The 15,687-nt window shown below is 43.4% G+C and overlaps 1 protein-coding gene across 1 annotated transcript in view; it reads left to right on the top strand.

The window, feature by feature from the left end:
* Positions 1 to 13,880, top strand: part of LOC111958856 (mitogen-activated protein kinase kinase kinase 5) — a 30,515-nt gene extending 16,635 nt beyond the window's left edge. The window contains exons 15-28 of the mRNA XM_023980162.3: positions 797 to 924; positions 7,058 to 7,194; positions 7,501 to 7,606; positions 7,778 to 7,935; positions 8,218 to 8,410; positions 8,796 to 8,967; positions 9,322 to 9,493; positions 10,030 to 10,215; positions 10,647 to 10,752; positions 10,960 to 11,203; positions 11,516 to 11,628; positions 12,397 to 12,494; positions 12,808 to 12,884; positions 13,153 to 13,880. Of these exons, the coding sequence (XP_023835930.1) occupies positions 797 to 924; positions 7,058 to 7,194; positions 7,501 to 7,606; positions 7,778 to 7,935; positions 8,218 to 8,410; positions 8,796 to 8,967; positions 9,322 to 9,493; positions 10,030 to 10,215; positions 10,647 to 10,752; positions 10,960 to 11,203; positions 11,516 to 11,628; positions 12,397 to 12,494; positions 12,808 to 12,884; positions 13,153 to 13,261 (1,999 nt within the window). The 3' untranslated portion in view covers positions 13,262 to 13,880. The remainder of the gene's footprint in view (positions 1 to 796; positions 925 to 7,057; positions 7,195 to 7,500; positions 7,607 to 7,777; positions 7,936 to 8,217; positions 8,411 to 8,795; positions 8,968 to 9,321; positions 9,494 to 10,029; positions 10,216 to 10,646; positions 10,753 to 10,959; positions 11,204 to 11,515; positions 11,629 to 12,396; positions 12,495 to 12,807; positions 12,885 to 13,152) is intronic.
* Positions 13,881 to 15,687: the final 1,807 nt, after the last annotated feature.

The following is a 15,687-nucleotide window of genomic DNA, read 5'->3' on the forward strand; positions in this document are numbered from 1 at the left end:
TTGCCTGGTCCCAGATCTGTTTTAGCTGTATTGTCAAACAATGACCATACTTGTTGACACGGCAGCACAACAACACAAACAGTTCTGGGACCAGGCTACATTTCCCCCTTTTTTTTTGTTGCCTGGTCCCAGTTCTGTTTTGCTGTATTGTCAAACAATGACCATACTTGTTGACACGACAGCACAAACAGATCTGGGACCAGGCTACTTTCCTTTGCACATGATACCATAAATCCGAATGATTATTTTAGCCTAATATGTGTAATATATTATACAATGTGAGCGAAACGATTCCCGATTAATGATGAGAATAATGAATGCGCAGATGTTTTTCTCAGCATGCCAAATGTGTCATGTTTGCCCAGTGTCCCCATAGCTACACTGGAATCTACTCCCTGAAGAGATGGATGTCTATTTAGATTTCCCCATTCCTTGTTTACGAGCCTTCGACCTCGACTAAGAGCTTCGCCCCATAGTTCAAGAAATGTTAGTACTTAGTTCCTCTGTAGAATTAATGGCCACATAGGTTAAAGCAGCACATGACGGGTGCTTGTAAAGCTCTCATCAAATTCATACAGTACGTGTGGGTCACAGCTACACCATGTCATCACAAAAGCAATATTGGAGTGGATTTTCAGTTGTTTTTCAATGACGGCACAGCTAGCATTAATATTGTTTATGTTTTGTAGAAATGTTGTTATAACGGAAGATGAACACTGTCCCATTTGCTAATACTATGTTAATCTAGTGCCAATGCTAACTGTTGGTTCTCTCCCCATCTGTGTGCGAATCTCAGTTACTCCCAGCCTCTGCACGAGGAGATGGCTCTGCACAAGAGGCTGAAGCACAGGAACATCGTTCAGTACCTGGGCTCTATGAGTCAGGACGGCTTCATCAAGATCTTTATGGAGGAGGTTCCTGGAGGTACAGTGCATAGAAATAGAATCTATTTCATTCTATATTCTATATTGAATCTCATTCTGTTTCTATGGTCCCATAAACCAGGTCACAATAGAACCAGTTTATTCAGTGTTTCTAATTTCAACTTTTGTGCCTCTCTACTACAAATGTGTAGTCTTTAGACAAGTCTTTCTACCATTCCTTCACTTGGTATGTACAGTATTCATTCATTCTCTCACTGACGGAAGTTTTGGTAATCTTGTACTGCTTTACCTTTTTAAACTGCCACATAGCTACTGGTTTCAGTATTCACTTCTCGGTTGTTGTGTGTCTCTCTACTACTCATTCTCCTTCCTTCAATCTCTCCCCACCACTCACACACTGGTACTGTGTTCACTCATTCTCTCATCAATACTTCCAGTCCTGCTCATCTTTCTCTGCTCCCCTAATTATGAAACTGTCACATCAATCAATCAAATGTATTTATAAAGGCCTTCTTACATCAGCTGATGTCATAAAGTGCTGTACAGAAACCCAGCCGAAAACCCCAAACAGCAAGCAATGCAGGTGTAGAAGCACGGTGGCTAGGAAAAACTCCCTAGAAAGGCCAAAACCTAGGTAGAAACCTAGAGAGGAACAGGCTATGAGGGGTGGCCAGTTCTCTTATGACTGTGCCGGGTGGAGATTATAACAGAACATGGCCAAGATGTTCAAATGTTCATAGATGACCAGCAGGGTCAAATAATAATCATCACAGTGGTTTTTGAGGGTGCAACATGTCAGCACCTCAGGAGTAAATGTCAGTTGGCTTTTCATAGCCGATCATTCAGAGTATCTCTACCGCTCCTGCTGTCTCTAGAGAGTTGAAAACAGCAGGTCTGGGACAGGTAGCACGTCCGGTGAACAGGTCAGGGTTCCATAGCCGCAGGTAGAACAGTTGAAACTGGAGCAGCAGTACGACCAGGTGAACTGGGGACAGCAAGGAATCATCAGGCCAGGTAGTCCTGAGCCATGGTCCTAGGGCTCAGGTCCTCCGAGAGAGAAAGAAAGAAGGAAGGAAAGAAAGGAAAAAGAGAGAAAATTAGAGGGATCATACTTTAATTCACACAGGACACCGGATAAGACAGGAGAAATACTCCAGATATAACAGACTGACCCTAGCCCCCTGACACACAAACTATTTGGGAGACAATGTGGCCCCGTCTGACGATACCCCCGGACAGGGCCAAACAGGCAGGATATAACCCCACCCACGTTTGCCAAAGCACAGCTCCCACACCACTAGAGGGATATCTTCAACCACCAACTTACCATTCTGAGACAAGGCCGAGTATAGCCCACAAAGATCTCCGCCACAGCACAACCAAAGGGGAGGCGCCAACCCAGACAGGAAAGGAAGATCACGTCAGTGACTCAATCCACTTAAGTGACACACCCCTCCTAGGGACGGCATGGAAGAGCACCAGTAAACCAGTGACTCAGCCCCTGTAATAGGGTTAGAGGCAGAGATTCCCGGTGGAGAGAGGGGAACCGGCCAGGCAGAGACAGCAAGGGCGGTTCGTTGCTCCAGTGCCTTTCCGTTCACCTTCACACTCCTGGGCCAGACTACACTCAATCATAGGACCTACTGAAGAGATGAGTCTTCAATAAAGACTTAAAGGTCAAGACCGAGTCTGCATCTCTCGCATGGTTAGGCAGACCATTCCATAAGAATGGAGCTCTATAGGAGAAAGCCCTGCCTCCAACTGTTTGCTTAGAAATTCCAGGGACAGTAAGGAGGCCTGCATCTTGTGACCGTAGCGTACGTGTAGGTATGTACGGCAGAACAAAATCGGAAAGATAGGTAGGAGCAAGCCCATGTAATGCTTTGTAGGTTAGCAGTAAAACCTTGAAATCAGCCCTTGCCTTAACAGGAAGCCAGTGTAGAGAGGCTAGCACTGGAGTAATATGATAACATTTTGGGGTTCTAGTCAAGATTCTAGCAACCGTGTTTAGCACTAACTGAAGTTTATTTAGTGCTTTATCCGCGTAGCCGCAAAGTAGAGCATTGCGGTAGTCTAACCTAGAAGTGACAAAAGCATAGATTCATTTTTCTGCATCATTTTGGGACCAAGTTTCTGATTTTTGCAATGTTACGTAGATGGAAAAAAGATGTCCTTGAAACCGTCTTGATATGTTCGTCAAAAAGAAAGATTAGGGTCCAGAGTAACGCTGAGGACCTTCACAGTTTTATATGAGATGACTGTACAACCATCAAGATTACTTGTCAGATTCAACAGAAGACCTCTTTGTTTCTTGGGACCTAGAACTAGCATCTCTGTTTTGTCTGAGTTTAAAAGTAGAACATTTGCCACCATCCACTTCCTTATGTCTGAAACAGACTTCAGCTGTGTGTTGTCCGCATAGCAGTGAAAGTTAACCTTATGTTTCCGAATGACATCACCAGGAGTTAAAATATATAGTGAAAACAGTAGTGGTCCTAAAACGGATCCTTGAGGAACACGAAAATTAACAGTTGATTTGACAGAGGACAAACCATCCTCAGAGACAAACTGATATCTTTCTGACAGATAAGATCTAAACCAGGCCAGAACTTGTCCGTATAGACCAATTTGGGTTTCCAATCTCTCCAAAAGAATGTGGTGATCGATGGTATCAAAAGCAGCACTAAGGTCTAGGAGCATGAGGACAGATGCAGAGCTGACGCCATTAAAAGGTAATTTACCACCTTCACCAGTACAGTCTCAGTGCTATGATGGGGTCTAAAACCAGACTGAAGCATTTCGTATACATTGTTTGTCTTCAGGAAGGCAGTGAGTTGCTGCGCAAAAGCTTTTTTTTTTGAGAGAGAGAGGATTGGAAGATTCGATTATAGGCCGATCCACCGCTTTTTCAAGACAGGCTTTATTACTGCCACTTTTAGTGAGTTTGGTAAACATCTGGTGGATAGAGAGCCGTTTACTATGTTCAACATAGGAGGGCCAAGCACAGGAAGCAGCTCTTTCAGTAGTTTAGTTGGAATAGGGTCCAGTATGCAGCTTGACGGTTTAGAGGCCATGATTATTTTCATCAATGTGTCAAGAGATATAGGATAAAAAAACTTGAGTGTCTCCCTTGATACTAGGTCCTGACAGTGTTGTGCAGACTCAGGACAGCTGAGCTTTGGAGGAATACGCAGATTTAAAGAGGAGTCTGTAATTTGCTTTCTAATGATCATGTACTTTTCATCAAAGAAGTTCATGAATTTATCACTGCTGAAGTGAAAGCCATCCTCTCTTGGGGAATGCTGCTTTTTAGTTATCTTTGCGACAGTATCAAAAATACATTTTGGATTGTTCTTATTTTCCTCTATTAAGTTGGAAAAATAGGATGATCGAGCAGCAGTGAGGGCTCTTCGATACTGCACGGTAGTGTCTTTCCAAGCTAGTTGGATGACTTCCAGTTTGGTGTAACGCCATTTCCGTTCCAATTTTCTGGAAACTTGCTTCAGAGCTCGGGTATTTTCTATATACCAGGGAGCTAGTTTCTTGTGACAAATGTTTTTGTTTTTAGGGGTGCGACTGCGTCTAGGGTATTACACAAGGTTAAATTTAGTTCTTCAGTTAGATGGTTAACAGATTTTTGTACTCTGACGTCCTTGGGTACGTGGATGGAGTCTGGAAGGGCATCTAGGAATCTTTGGGTTGTCTGAGAATTTATAGCACGGCTTTTGATGATCCTTGGTTCAGGTCTGAGCAGATTATTTGTTTCAATTGCAAACGTAATAAAATGGTGGTCCGATAGTCCAGGATTATGAGGAAAAACATTAAGATCCACAACATTTATTCCARGGGACAAAACTAGGTCTAGAGTATGAGTATGGCAGTGAGTAGGTCCGGAGACATGTTGGACAAAACACACTGAGTCGATGATGGCTCCGAAAGCCTTTTGGAGTGGGTCTGTGGACTTTTCCATGTGAATATTAAAGTCACCAAAAATTTGAATATTATCTGCCATGACTACAAGGTCCGATAGGAATTTAGGGAACTCAGTGAGGAATGCTGTATATGGCCCAGGAGGCCTGTAAATAGTAGCTATAAAACGTGATTGAGTAGGCTGCATAGATTTCATGACTAGAAGCTCAAAAGACGAAAACGCTGTCGTTTTTGTTTTTGTATATTGAAATTTGCTATCGTAGATGTTAGCAACACCTCCGCCTTTGCGGGATGCACGGGGGATATGGTCACTAGTGTAACCAGGAGGTGAGGCCTCATTTAACACGGTAAATTCATCAGGCTTAAGCCATGTTTCAGTCAGGCCGAATACAAAATGTGTAGACTTTACCGTGAAATGCTTACTTACAAACCTTTTCCCAACAATGCAGAGTTAAAAAATAATAATACAAAAATTACAACTAAATAGCAAAAAAGGAAATGTTAACACAATAAAATAACGAGGCTATATACAAGGAGTACCGGTCCCGAGTCAATGTGCAGGGGTACGAGGTAGTTGAGGTAATGTAGGTAATATGTACATGTAGGTAAGGGTAAAAGTGACTAGGCAATCAAGATAGATAATAAACAGAATAGTGTGTGTGTGTTGGCGTGTCAGTGTAGTATGCTTGAGTGTGGGGGTAGAGTCCAGTGAGTGTGGGGGTAGAGTCCAGTGCAAGAATATCAGTACAAAATAATGGGGGTCAATGTAAATAGTCGGGGTAGCCATTTGAGGAACTGTTCAGCAGTCTTATGGCTTGGGGGTAGAAGCTGTTCAGGAGCCTTTTGGTCCCAGACTTGGCGCTGTTGTGAAGGCTTAGTGATATCCACTGGAATATTACAAAATGATCGTATTTTAGTTTCCAGGAAGTCTGGAGGTCTTTTTGGTGTGTGTTTGTGTCTGAATGCATGTGTGTGTGGCTCAGTTGGTAGAGCATGGCGCTTGCAACGCCAGGGTTGTGGGTTCATTCCCCACGGGGGGACTAGGATGAATATGTATGAACTTTCCAATTTGTAAGTCGCTCTGGATAAGAGCGTCTGCTAAATGACTTAAATGTAAATGTGTGTGTCTAATTCAGTGCAATAGCTACAGGCAGGATATGACACAGGAAGTGTGGGTGTTTCCATTATCACAGCGATTGAGAAAAATGGATTTCACAATGCAATCAAGTCACTGATGTATCCGTGTTAAAAAAGTGACAACACTTAAAAAAATTCATGTTTTATTTCAGCTTCTGACATTTTATCATTGTGAATATTCTGGGCCTTGTTTCCCAGAGCCTTAGTAGCGTTAAGATTACCGTTAGAACCTTCTTACGATGTATCTTTAGTAGCCGAGGTGATTCCCAGTTCCTTCGTTGGTAACGTGGCACATCTAGTGATCCAGACCACTCGTAGCGCAGCCAAAGTGCATCAGCATATGCATTTATTTTGTCCTTTCGCGTCACTTTATTCACAGATCTTCGCTAAACAGCATAAACATCTTGATTTTTTTTTCTTCTGTCTGACTGTGACTACCGTTACCTTCAGAACAAAGTTGACTACAAATACAAAGTTGCCAAAGTGTTTGAAATTGTTACAAACAAGTGAAGAATAAAATTATGCTTCGAATGAAAACCGAGATGACTGCATTAAAATATGCTTAGCCTACATGGGTCTATGCAGGCTATTTCCATCAATTGAGTTCTATTTTTGACTAGGCTATTGTCTGTACTTTTTGCTTCAAAGTTTTTCATGATGTGTGACAACTTGGTCAATGATGTGCCCAATCTGTGATGTAGTGCATTGTTATTGGGTAAGCATAATAAGCTGCCTCGATAGCCTATTTTCAGCCGTAGGTGGTAATATCTCTCTAGGGGCTGATCCTTGGTCAGTATTGTGGAATCATTTTAATGTTAAGATTTGAATGGCGAAATCTGATCTGAAAGCCAGCGCTGCTTTTCTTTTGATGCTATCAGTGTCGACACGTGGTATAACAAGGCACTAAGTGAACGTTCTCACCGGGTGGTTGTTTGGGAAACACTCTCTTAAGAAGTTGGCTCGTATATAACGATGCGTCTGGTACGTCATCGTAACGCTTAAGTTACATCGCAACTGGGAACGAGGCCCACAGGTGTTGCAAATCCTAAATAGAATCGCTTACATATCTAACCGTAACCCATTCCAATGTCATATCTCCCATGTAGGAAGCTTGTCCTCTCTCCTGCGTTCCAAATGGGGACCCCTGAAAGACAACGAGGCCACCGTCATTTTCTACACCAGGCAGATCCTGGAAGGGCTTAAGTATCTCCATGACAACCAGATAGTCCACAGAGACATCAAGGTGAGTTTTGTTGTTGCAAAATAAAAGTTTTTTTTTTTTAAGTACCAAAGTCACAGCGGATTTAAATTCTCACGGTCAGAAGTAGTTGTGTTCATTAGGTACTAAACGACGGAAAATGGAGTGAAACAGGAAGGCGTTTCCTGGACTTAAGAAACGCTCCTTTTTGGTTTCAATTTCAAAATGTTTTGCTACGTTGTGGCCTACTGAGCATGAACCTGGTGTATGTTGCTTACTCAACTACCAACGTGTCACAATGTGTTGTGGGGAAAGTGTATCTAGTGTAAGAAACAAGTCATTTTCTCACAGGGTGACAACGTGTTGATTAACACCTACAGTGGTGTTCTCAAGATCTCTGACTTTGGCACCTCGAAACGACTGGCGGGAATCAACCCTTGCACAGAGACCTTTACAGGTGTGTGGGTGTATGTTTGGTGCTTTTGTATGAGTGTGGTTGGGTATGTGGCCATTTTTTTTTTTGCATATGAACACTGTATTTGACTTTGTTGGTATGAATATTATTTACATGTGTTGTCTACATGTTTGTGTAGGCAGGTGTCTAAATGTCTCTGTGTGGTGTTTTTAGGGACACTGCAGTACATGGCTCCAGAGATCATTGACCAGGGCCCGCGGGGTTATGGAAAGCCTGCAGACATCTGGTCCTTGGGCTGTACCATCATAGAGATGGCCACGGGGAAACCACCCTTCCACGAGCTGGGCAGCCCACAGGCAGCCATGTTCAAGGTAATCTTTCTCTTAGAAACCTAAAGGTTTGACAATTAGTATGTTATTACATTGTAGCCTATACCTTGTTAGTACCTGGTGAATACTGGACTGTACAGACTTTTACCAGCTGAATCCTTTGTGTTCATAAAGCATCAAACTGAAGATGTACTGAAACAGGGAGGGACAACCTGAACTTGTCCAATAAGAAACTGTCAGTTTCCATTGCAAAACGTTTTACGTTGCGTGCCCTAATGAACGCATACCTTGAAGTGTACGTACTCTGTTTCCGTCTCCCTCTAGGTTGGGATGTTCAAGATCCACCCGGAGGTGCCGGAGTGTATGTCAGCTGAGGCCAAAGGCTGCATCATGAGCTGCTTCACACCGGACCCAGACAACAGGGCCACGGCCTCTGAGCTGCTCAAGGATTCCTTCCTCAAGTCCACCTCTCGGAGGAAGGCCAAGCCAGAGCCTGACACACTGCCTACGGATGCTGGTGAGTCTTCTTCATCATCGTAATCATAGATAGCGTTATTTTAATAATCATATTTATCACCATCATTTTTATAGTCATCATCAGTGCCAGAGTCTGGTCTTGTGGTTGCACTGCCTACTCCGGACCACATACCCCCCGACGATGGGAACGCAATCCCTTTCTTAGCCTGTCTGTCTGTCTGTGTTCTTTTAAAAAATACATATAAAATACAAAAGGGATCCTAATTTCAATCACCACACTCATTATTTTCATAATTGTCTGAAATATTAATTATTATTGCCCTTGTCTGTCTATAGTCTTCCTAATTCAGAAACGCTATGCTCATCGCCATTCCATCACCATTATTGGGGTAATTAATGACTCTGCCCTGCTTTGTGTCCTGTAGGTGACATCTACCAGCGGAGTATGTCTGTCCCAGTGTCTATACGTGTGACAGATACAGACAGGGACACTGACAGGATGGACCTGTCGTGCTCCTGGGACCTCCGGAGGACCATCTCCCCCCTCAGAGGAAAGGACATTACAAAGAGCCCACCCAGCACCAGAGGCTTCCTGCTGTAGGTCATAACATCCTATACCCTCTGGTTCCCCATTCGATTACATCAGATTTGTGAAGCAACTTCATTGTAGATCATTGCCTTACTGTAAATGCAATATAATGCAATAGATAACCTCAAGATAGACCATGGCTTTTCCTAAATTGTCTGAAAAATCCAGCTGCTCTTCGATGAGCTTCCACCATGTCTTATTTTCCAATCACTGCAGATAGAGGGGGGAGTAGAGGAGAGGTCAGATTTTCAAGCAATTGAGATGGAGCCCATGCTATATATTGCCAAAGACCATATTTGTATGGCAGAATGTTTTATCTATGTGACATTGGTGTATATCTGTCTCCCCCTTGTGGTGGCCAGGGTGTCAGAGGAGCCCTGTACTGTGGACATGATGGCTAGTCCAGCCACGTCAGGGGAGAACCTGGGCCTGTTCCTACTGAGGAAGGACAGCGAGAGGAGGGCCACACTGCACAGGATCCTCACTGAGTACATCACCGACGTGGTGCACAACATCCAGAACACACTACCTCAGGTAGAGAGCGTATCAAGAGTGTCAGAGTAGGAGTGCTGATTTAGGATCTGTTTTGCCTTTTAGATCATAATGAATGAGACAGGATGGACCTGATCTTAGATCAGTACTTCTACTCTTTGACAATTTTTGAATATGGGCCCAGAGAAGGGTCTATCCCTAATTGAGATACAGTCAACTCCTGATAAATGCAATGGCTTAGGATTGTTATGAGGGCATGCACCTAACCGATCGGAGCATGCATATATCCAGAGCAATTAAAGACAATGTATGGTGATATAATAATAATATATACCACTTAGCAGACTTTTACGTATGGTTGGTCCCGGGAAAGTGAACCCACTACCCTGGTGTTACAAGCACCATGCTCTACCAACTGAGCTACACAGGGCCACAAGGCACTTAAACTGCGTTTACCCTCATCAGGAGTCTGCTGTACATGTTAGGTGTGAAAGAATGAGTGTTTGTCTACATTTGACATTTGTAGGTTTCTTTGCCTATAATTACTTTATCGCGTTTCCTCTCTCCTTGCCTCTAAGCAAACAGACGTTGGGTCCGTGACCTCAGAGCACATCTCTGAGCTGATTGGCTGCCTGCGGGAGAACATCCGCTCTCCAGACAGAAGGCACCTGACCAACAGCCTGGTGAACTTGCGCTCCACACTGCTTGCTACTGCAGTACCCGTCAAAAACCTGCGAGCTGTGCTCTTCAGCTTCCAGGATGCGGTAGGTCACTGGAGGTCACGGATGTGTTCATTAGGGTATGCAACGGAAAACATTATAAACATCTTGAAACATCTTATTGGACTAGCCCGGGTAGTCCCTCTCTGTTCTTTTTCATTTGGTACATAATGAACATTACCCAGGAGTTGCAAAGCCAGTCCTCGAGGGCAGTAGCCCTGCCGGTTTCTATTTCTCCCTGGCACGTAAAAGATTGCGTACTGTCATTGATTGGCCATATATTTCACACACATGGTTCCTCAAGTATTAGATAGTTAGTAATCACAAGGCAAGGGTGCACATGGGATTAAACAGGGGGAGTCGTATATGTGTCAATAGGCAGGAGTTTTACCACTCGACCTCAGGATCTGCGTCACACCCAGTAGGATTGTGCTAACCCATTCTTCTCACTCCCTCGTATGTGTGTGTGTGTGCAGGTGAAAAAGGTGTTGAGGCAGCAGCAGGTGAAACCTCACTGGATGTTTGCTCTGGATAACCTACTGAGGCAGGCCGTACAGGACGCCATCACTGTGCTGTTACCAGGTAAGAACCAGCAGAGTCAGGCCTAATTCCATCTCAACTTCTATCAGTTGTATTGGACATAGAAATTCCTCATAGAACTACAGTTCAATTTCATGATATGACTCTGGGATTTGGAATTGAGTCTAACCCCGCCATTCAAAGACCTCACCACCTCCCAAACCCCCACACACGCACACACTTGCTCACACACACCTCAATGTCTTTCAGAGCTCAAGCTCCAGCTGCAGTCTTGCTTTGAGACGGAGGAGAGTAGCCCAGAGAGAGAGCAGCGGCCCAGTGAGCTAGTAAAGCTTTTGCCTGCAGTTTTCTCAGATGACCAGGTGGCGGCGCCAGCCCACACCGAGACCACAGAGGGGGTTTCAGAAAGCCCCTGCTTACCCAATGGACTCCAGTACAACACTAACTGTCCCCTCAGTCAGGAACTGACAGATCTACGGCTAGAGACTCGCAGGTTCAGTTCCATTTACTTAGCTGTTTATATTACATTGCTTTATTGTCAGGACAAAAAAATGCACTTGTATTGTCATTTTATTCTTTATTCCACCTTTTAACCTGGGGTTTCCTTTTATTTCAACTTTAGTATAATGGGCTTTAAAATTTAAAGAAAATAAAGTCATTCCTACAAATTCAGTGAAAAGTGCCAGCCCACCACCAAGGATTAAATTGCAACCAGTTACAATATGGACAGTGAATCGATATGTGTAAATAGGGAAATGTACTGTTACTTCAGGCCTGGTCCATAATGACTAATTGTGTGTTTCAGACTGCTGACTCAGCTGAGTGAGAAAGAGAGGGAATACCAGAAGCTACTGAGGAACTCTGTCCAGAGGAGACAGGATCAGATCGACACTACCAGGAACACATCAGAACCCACAGGTAATGTTTTCAGCTCCTACTCCGTCCCAAAGCGGTCTGACTGTTGCTAATCTCAGCCCATTTAAGGCTGGTGTGTTGGTAAACATTGCACGTTTGGGTGAAGTACCTTAGTGAGCCAAATTCTGTCACTCTGCCACACCTTAGTATGTAGCAAGGCCGAACACTCTTTGCCTAATAAATAATGAATATCAGGCGTTAAATCCGGCGTGTTTTTGAATACATGTAGACACTGGAGGTTGTAGCTTGTGGTATGACAGTGGCCCAACAAGTCACAGCTTGCCTACTGTAATGTTCCTAAAATGGAGAGATGGAATGCCATTGAGACAGTTGGTAGGCTTTGTGATTCACACCCTGTGTTTCTAGATCTCTCTCCACACCTCACCCTCAGACAGTGGGTTTCTGCTCTACTGGTTTGAGTTTCAGGCGTGTAGCTCATTGCCCGCTGAGATTTGAGACTTCGAACCAGATGTGTCAGACATAATAATGAATAGAAACTGGCATCGGAAAATGTTGGCCTGTTTTTGTTTATAAGACCCTAATTAACGCTTTTGCTTAGTATCTGTCAGGTTTACTTCCTTTACCGTTAACGTATACTGTCGCGAATAGCCCCGACCGGGACTCAAAACCTCAGTCCCTGTGACTGTCAGTCTAACACCTTAACCATTACTGAAAATCTGCATTTGAAATACTCATAATGTTCAGCCTAGTAGCATGACGGTGCAAACTGGTGACCAGATCATACCAACTTGTCTTCTCATCCTCCTGTAGACACAGAGTTGTCCCTGCAGATAAGTTCGAACCCAGAAGTCAAGTCCTTGGTTTGCTGGCTGAAGGCTATCCCAGTAGATCAGGACACCATAGACAAGGTAAGGAACTTCAAAACGACTTTGTGATTTAATGATGTGGGATTGATTATCAAAATATGGTGTGACTATTGATTGATGGGTAACTACATGCATGGAATAAACCATCTAACTGGTGAAAGAGTGAGCCTTATTCACATTATAAAAATATGACAAGTCACAAAAGTCTATACCACGAAAGATCTGAAAAAATAGGAAGTAATCCATTATGACAAAATTCTCTTTATAATGTTGCTCAGTTTCAGTCAGTGTTTGCGTGAGGCTTGTTCTCACTGATGTTGCGTAAGTAGAATTCACGCTGTGCTTTTGTTTCTAGTTACTCTCTCACGAGTTCACCTTGGACTGTCTCCTCACCATGGCCTGCAGGGATGATTTGATGTACTGTGCCATAAGGTGAACTTCCTCCTCCAATCATGTTCGCACATCCTTAAAGCAGAAACAGGAAACTGATCTGCGCTATTGAGGAAAACCCATTGTTTTCTGTCTGGATGGTTGTTGTGTCGTTATTCAAAGGACTGCGGAAGTACTGTGAATCGCTGAGATGTGTCAGTGTGTGACTAGGGATCTGTGCAGTAGGAGGGTGTACGGATGTGACACCCACCCACACACAAAGGGTCTGTACCGTAATGGTTGTTTGTTTACTGTTACTGTTTCTCCACAGAGGAGGGATGCTGTGTCGTGTCTGGGCGGCCATCACGACACGGAGGAAGTCACGGCTCAAATCTCAGCTCAGCACACACTCTGAAGAGAGCGAGGACACCATTCTCTGATGGGTCGTCACGTGTTCCACTAATAGGCTGGCACTATAAGCACAACATGGTACAAATTTACTGGGTCTGTGAATTTGTCTCATAGTTAAGATGCAGGAATTAGTGTGTGTGTCAGTGTGTGTGCGCATGTGCGGTTTTCTGAGAATGAGATAATCATGTCATAAAAAGTGGACCTACCTTACTATTTCCCCAAAGTTGTTATATTGAAACTGAAATGGTTACAGAAAGATAGATGAACAGTAAAGGATGTGTTTTTCTATCATTTCTTATTGTGAATAACTATACTTATAAAACGTGTTCTGTGAAATCTGCAGTCTGATTGGCTGAAATGGGGTTCTAAACCATTGACAATTCCCTGATATTCACAATGCATATGGAGGGGGGAGGGAGGGAGGGAGGGGAGAGGGGGAATATTTAGTGCCAACAGCTGTCATATTTTTTACCTCAACAGACATTCCATGCCTCCATGATACTTTATATTCCTTTGTTTGTTTGGTGTGTAGTACAAAACAAAATGAACCTATTTAATGTACACCATTTCTGAGATCTTCGCAGGGCCTCGGACTTGAAGGAAATGTGTGTTATTGATGGTAAATATACACTTTTGCGAGAATGTGCACTGGTGATTGGTCACTTAAATAAGTGGGAATAGTGGTGTACATATTGGTGGTTTCTGTAATATATGTATATGGGTCTTTCGATAAAGAAAGGGGCCAATGTTCATGTTAAAAATGTCATATGTTTAAATATGATTTTTCTTTCAGTTTCACATGGGTAGTTACAGGAATAAAAGTCTAGGTAGGCATACTGACTATAACACCACCTAGCAACAACAAAACATCTACATGTCATTCAAAATGTCACATGAAACATGGACACTGCATGTTTCTTTGTCATGCCTAGTAGCCAGGTCTGTTTGTGCTTTAGTCAACTTTTCTATAATTTATAGCCCTGCTAAACATTCCTGATTTCGTGGTATCCAATTGTCTCATCGCTGCAACTCCCGTACGGACTTGGGAGAGGCGAAGGTCAAGAGCCGTGCGTCCTCCGAAACACAACCCAACCAAGCCGCACTGCTTCTTGACACAACGCCCGCTTAACCCAGAAGCCAGCCATACCAATGTGTCGGAGGAAACACCGTACACCAGGCGACCTTGTCAGCGTGCACTGCGCCCGGCGCGCCACAGGAGTCGCTAGTGTGCGATGGGACAAGGACATCCCTGCCGGGCAAACCCTCCTCTAACCCGGACGACGCTGGGCCAATTGTGCACCGCCCCATGGGTCTCCCGATCGCGGCCGGCTGCAAAAAGAGCCTGAACTTGAACCCAGATTCTCTAGTGGCACAGCTATTACTGCGATGCAGTGCCTTAGACCACTTCACCACTCGGGAGACCCAAAAGTAATTTTAAATATTTTTTAATTTTTAATTTAAAAACAAAACAATTGACCTTTTTCACATTTCTGATTGCTCCATTTTAACTCGGGAAAACAAACGATCAAAACGTACACTGACTGTAATCTTATCTCAGGAATCCTGACTTAATGTTGTCCACAGAGTAGGCTAATTATCTTGACCGCCATAATAACATGGACACAAACATGTTCTGTCAATCCTCGAGATCAACAGTAATTCCTGCACTTTGGCAGTTGTTCAATCACATGCGGTATTAACGAGCTCTTTATCGCTTGACTGTCATTCAACAAAAAAATCCTGAATCAGATGATGTAGCGCGATAATGTCCCCTTTATATACTAAACAGCTAGACATCAAATGCGCATCAAACAACTATGCATACAGTGGCAAGAAAAAGTATGTGAAACCCTTTGGAATTATCTGGATTTTGATCTGATCTTCATCTAAGTCACAACAACAGACAATCACAAGCTGCTTAAACTAATAACACACAAATTATTATATTTTTCTTGTCTATATTGAATACATAATTTTGAGTTTGCTATTCACAAGAAGCATTGCCTGAAGTGAACCATGCCTCGAACAAAAGAGATTTCAGAAGACCCAAGATTAAGAATTGTTGACTTCCGTAAAGCTGGAAAGGTTTACAAAAGTATCTCTAAAAGCCATGATGTTCATCAGTCCACGGTAAGACAAATTTGTCTATAAATGGAGAAAATTCAGTGCTGTTGCTACTCCGTAGGAGTGGCCGTTCTGCAAAGATCTCTTTGCAAAGATGACCGCAAGAGCACAGCGCAGAATGCTCACTGAGGTTAAGAAGAATCCTAGAGTATCAGCTAAAGACTTACAGAAATCTCTGTTGATGAGTCTACGATAAGTAAAACCCTAAACAAGAATGGTGTTCATAGGAGAACACCACGGAAGAAGTCACTGCTGTCTAAAAAAAATAAATCATTTCTGCACATCTGAAGTTCGCAAAAGAGCATCTGGATGTTCCACAGCGCTACTGGCA

Source organism: Salvelinus sp. IW2-2015, linkage group LG35 (genome assembly GCF_002910315.2).
Source record: "Salvelinus sp. IW2-2015 linkage group LG35, ASM291031v2, whole genome shotgun sequence".
In the NCBI taxonomy this organism is placed as follows: domain Eukaryota; kingdom Metazoa; phylum Chordata; class Actinopteri; order Salmoniformes; family Salmonidae; genus Salvelinus; species Salvelinus sp. IW2-2015.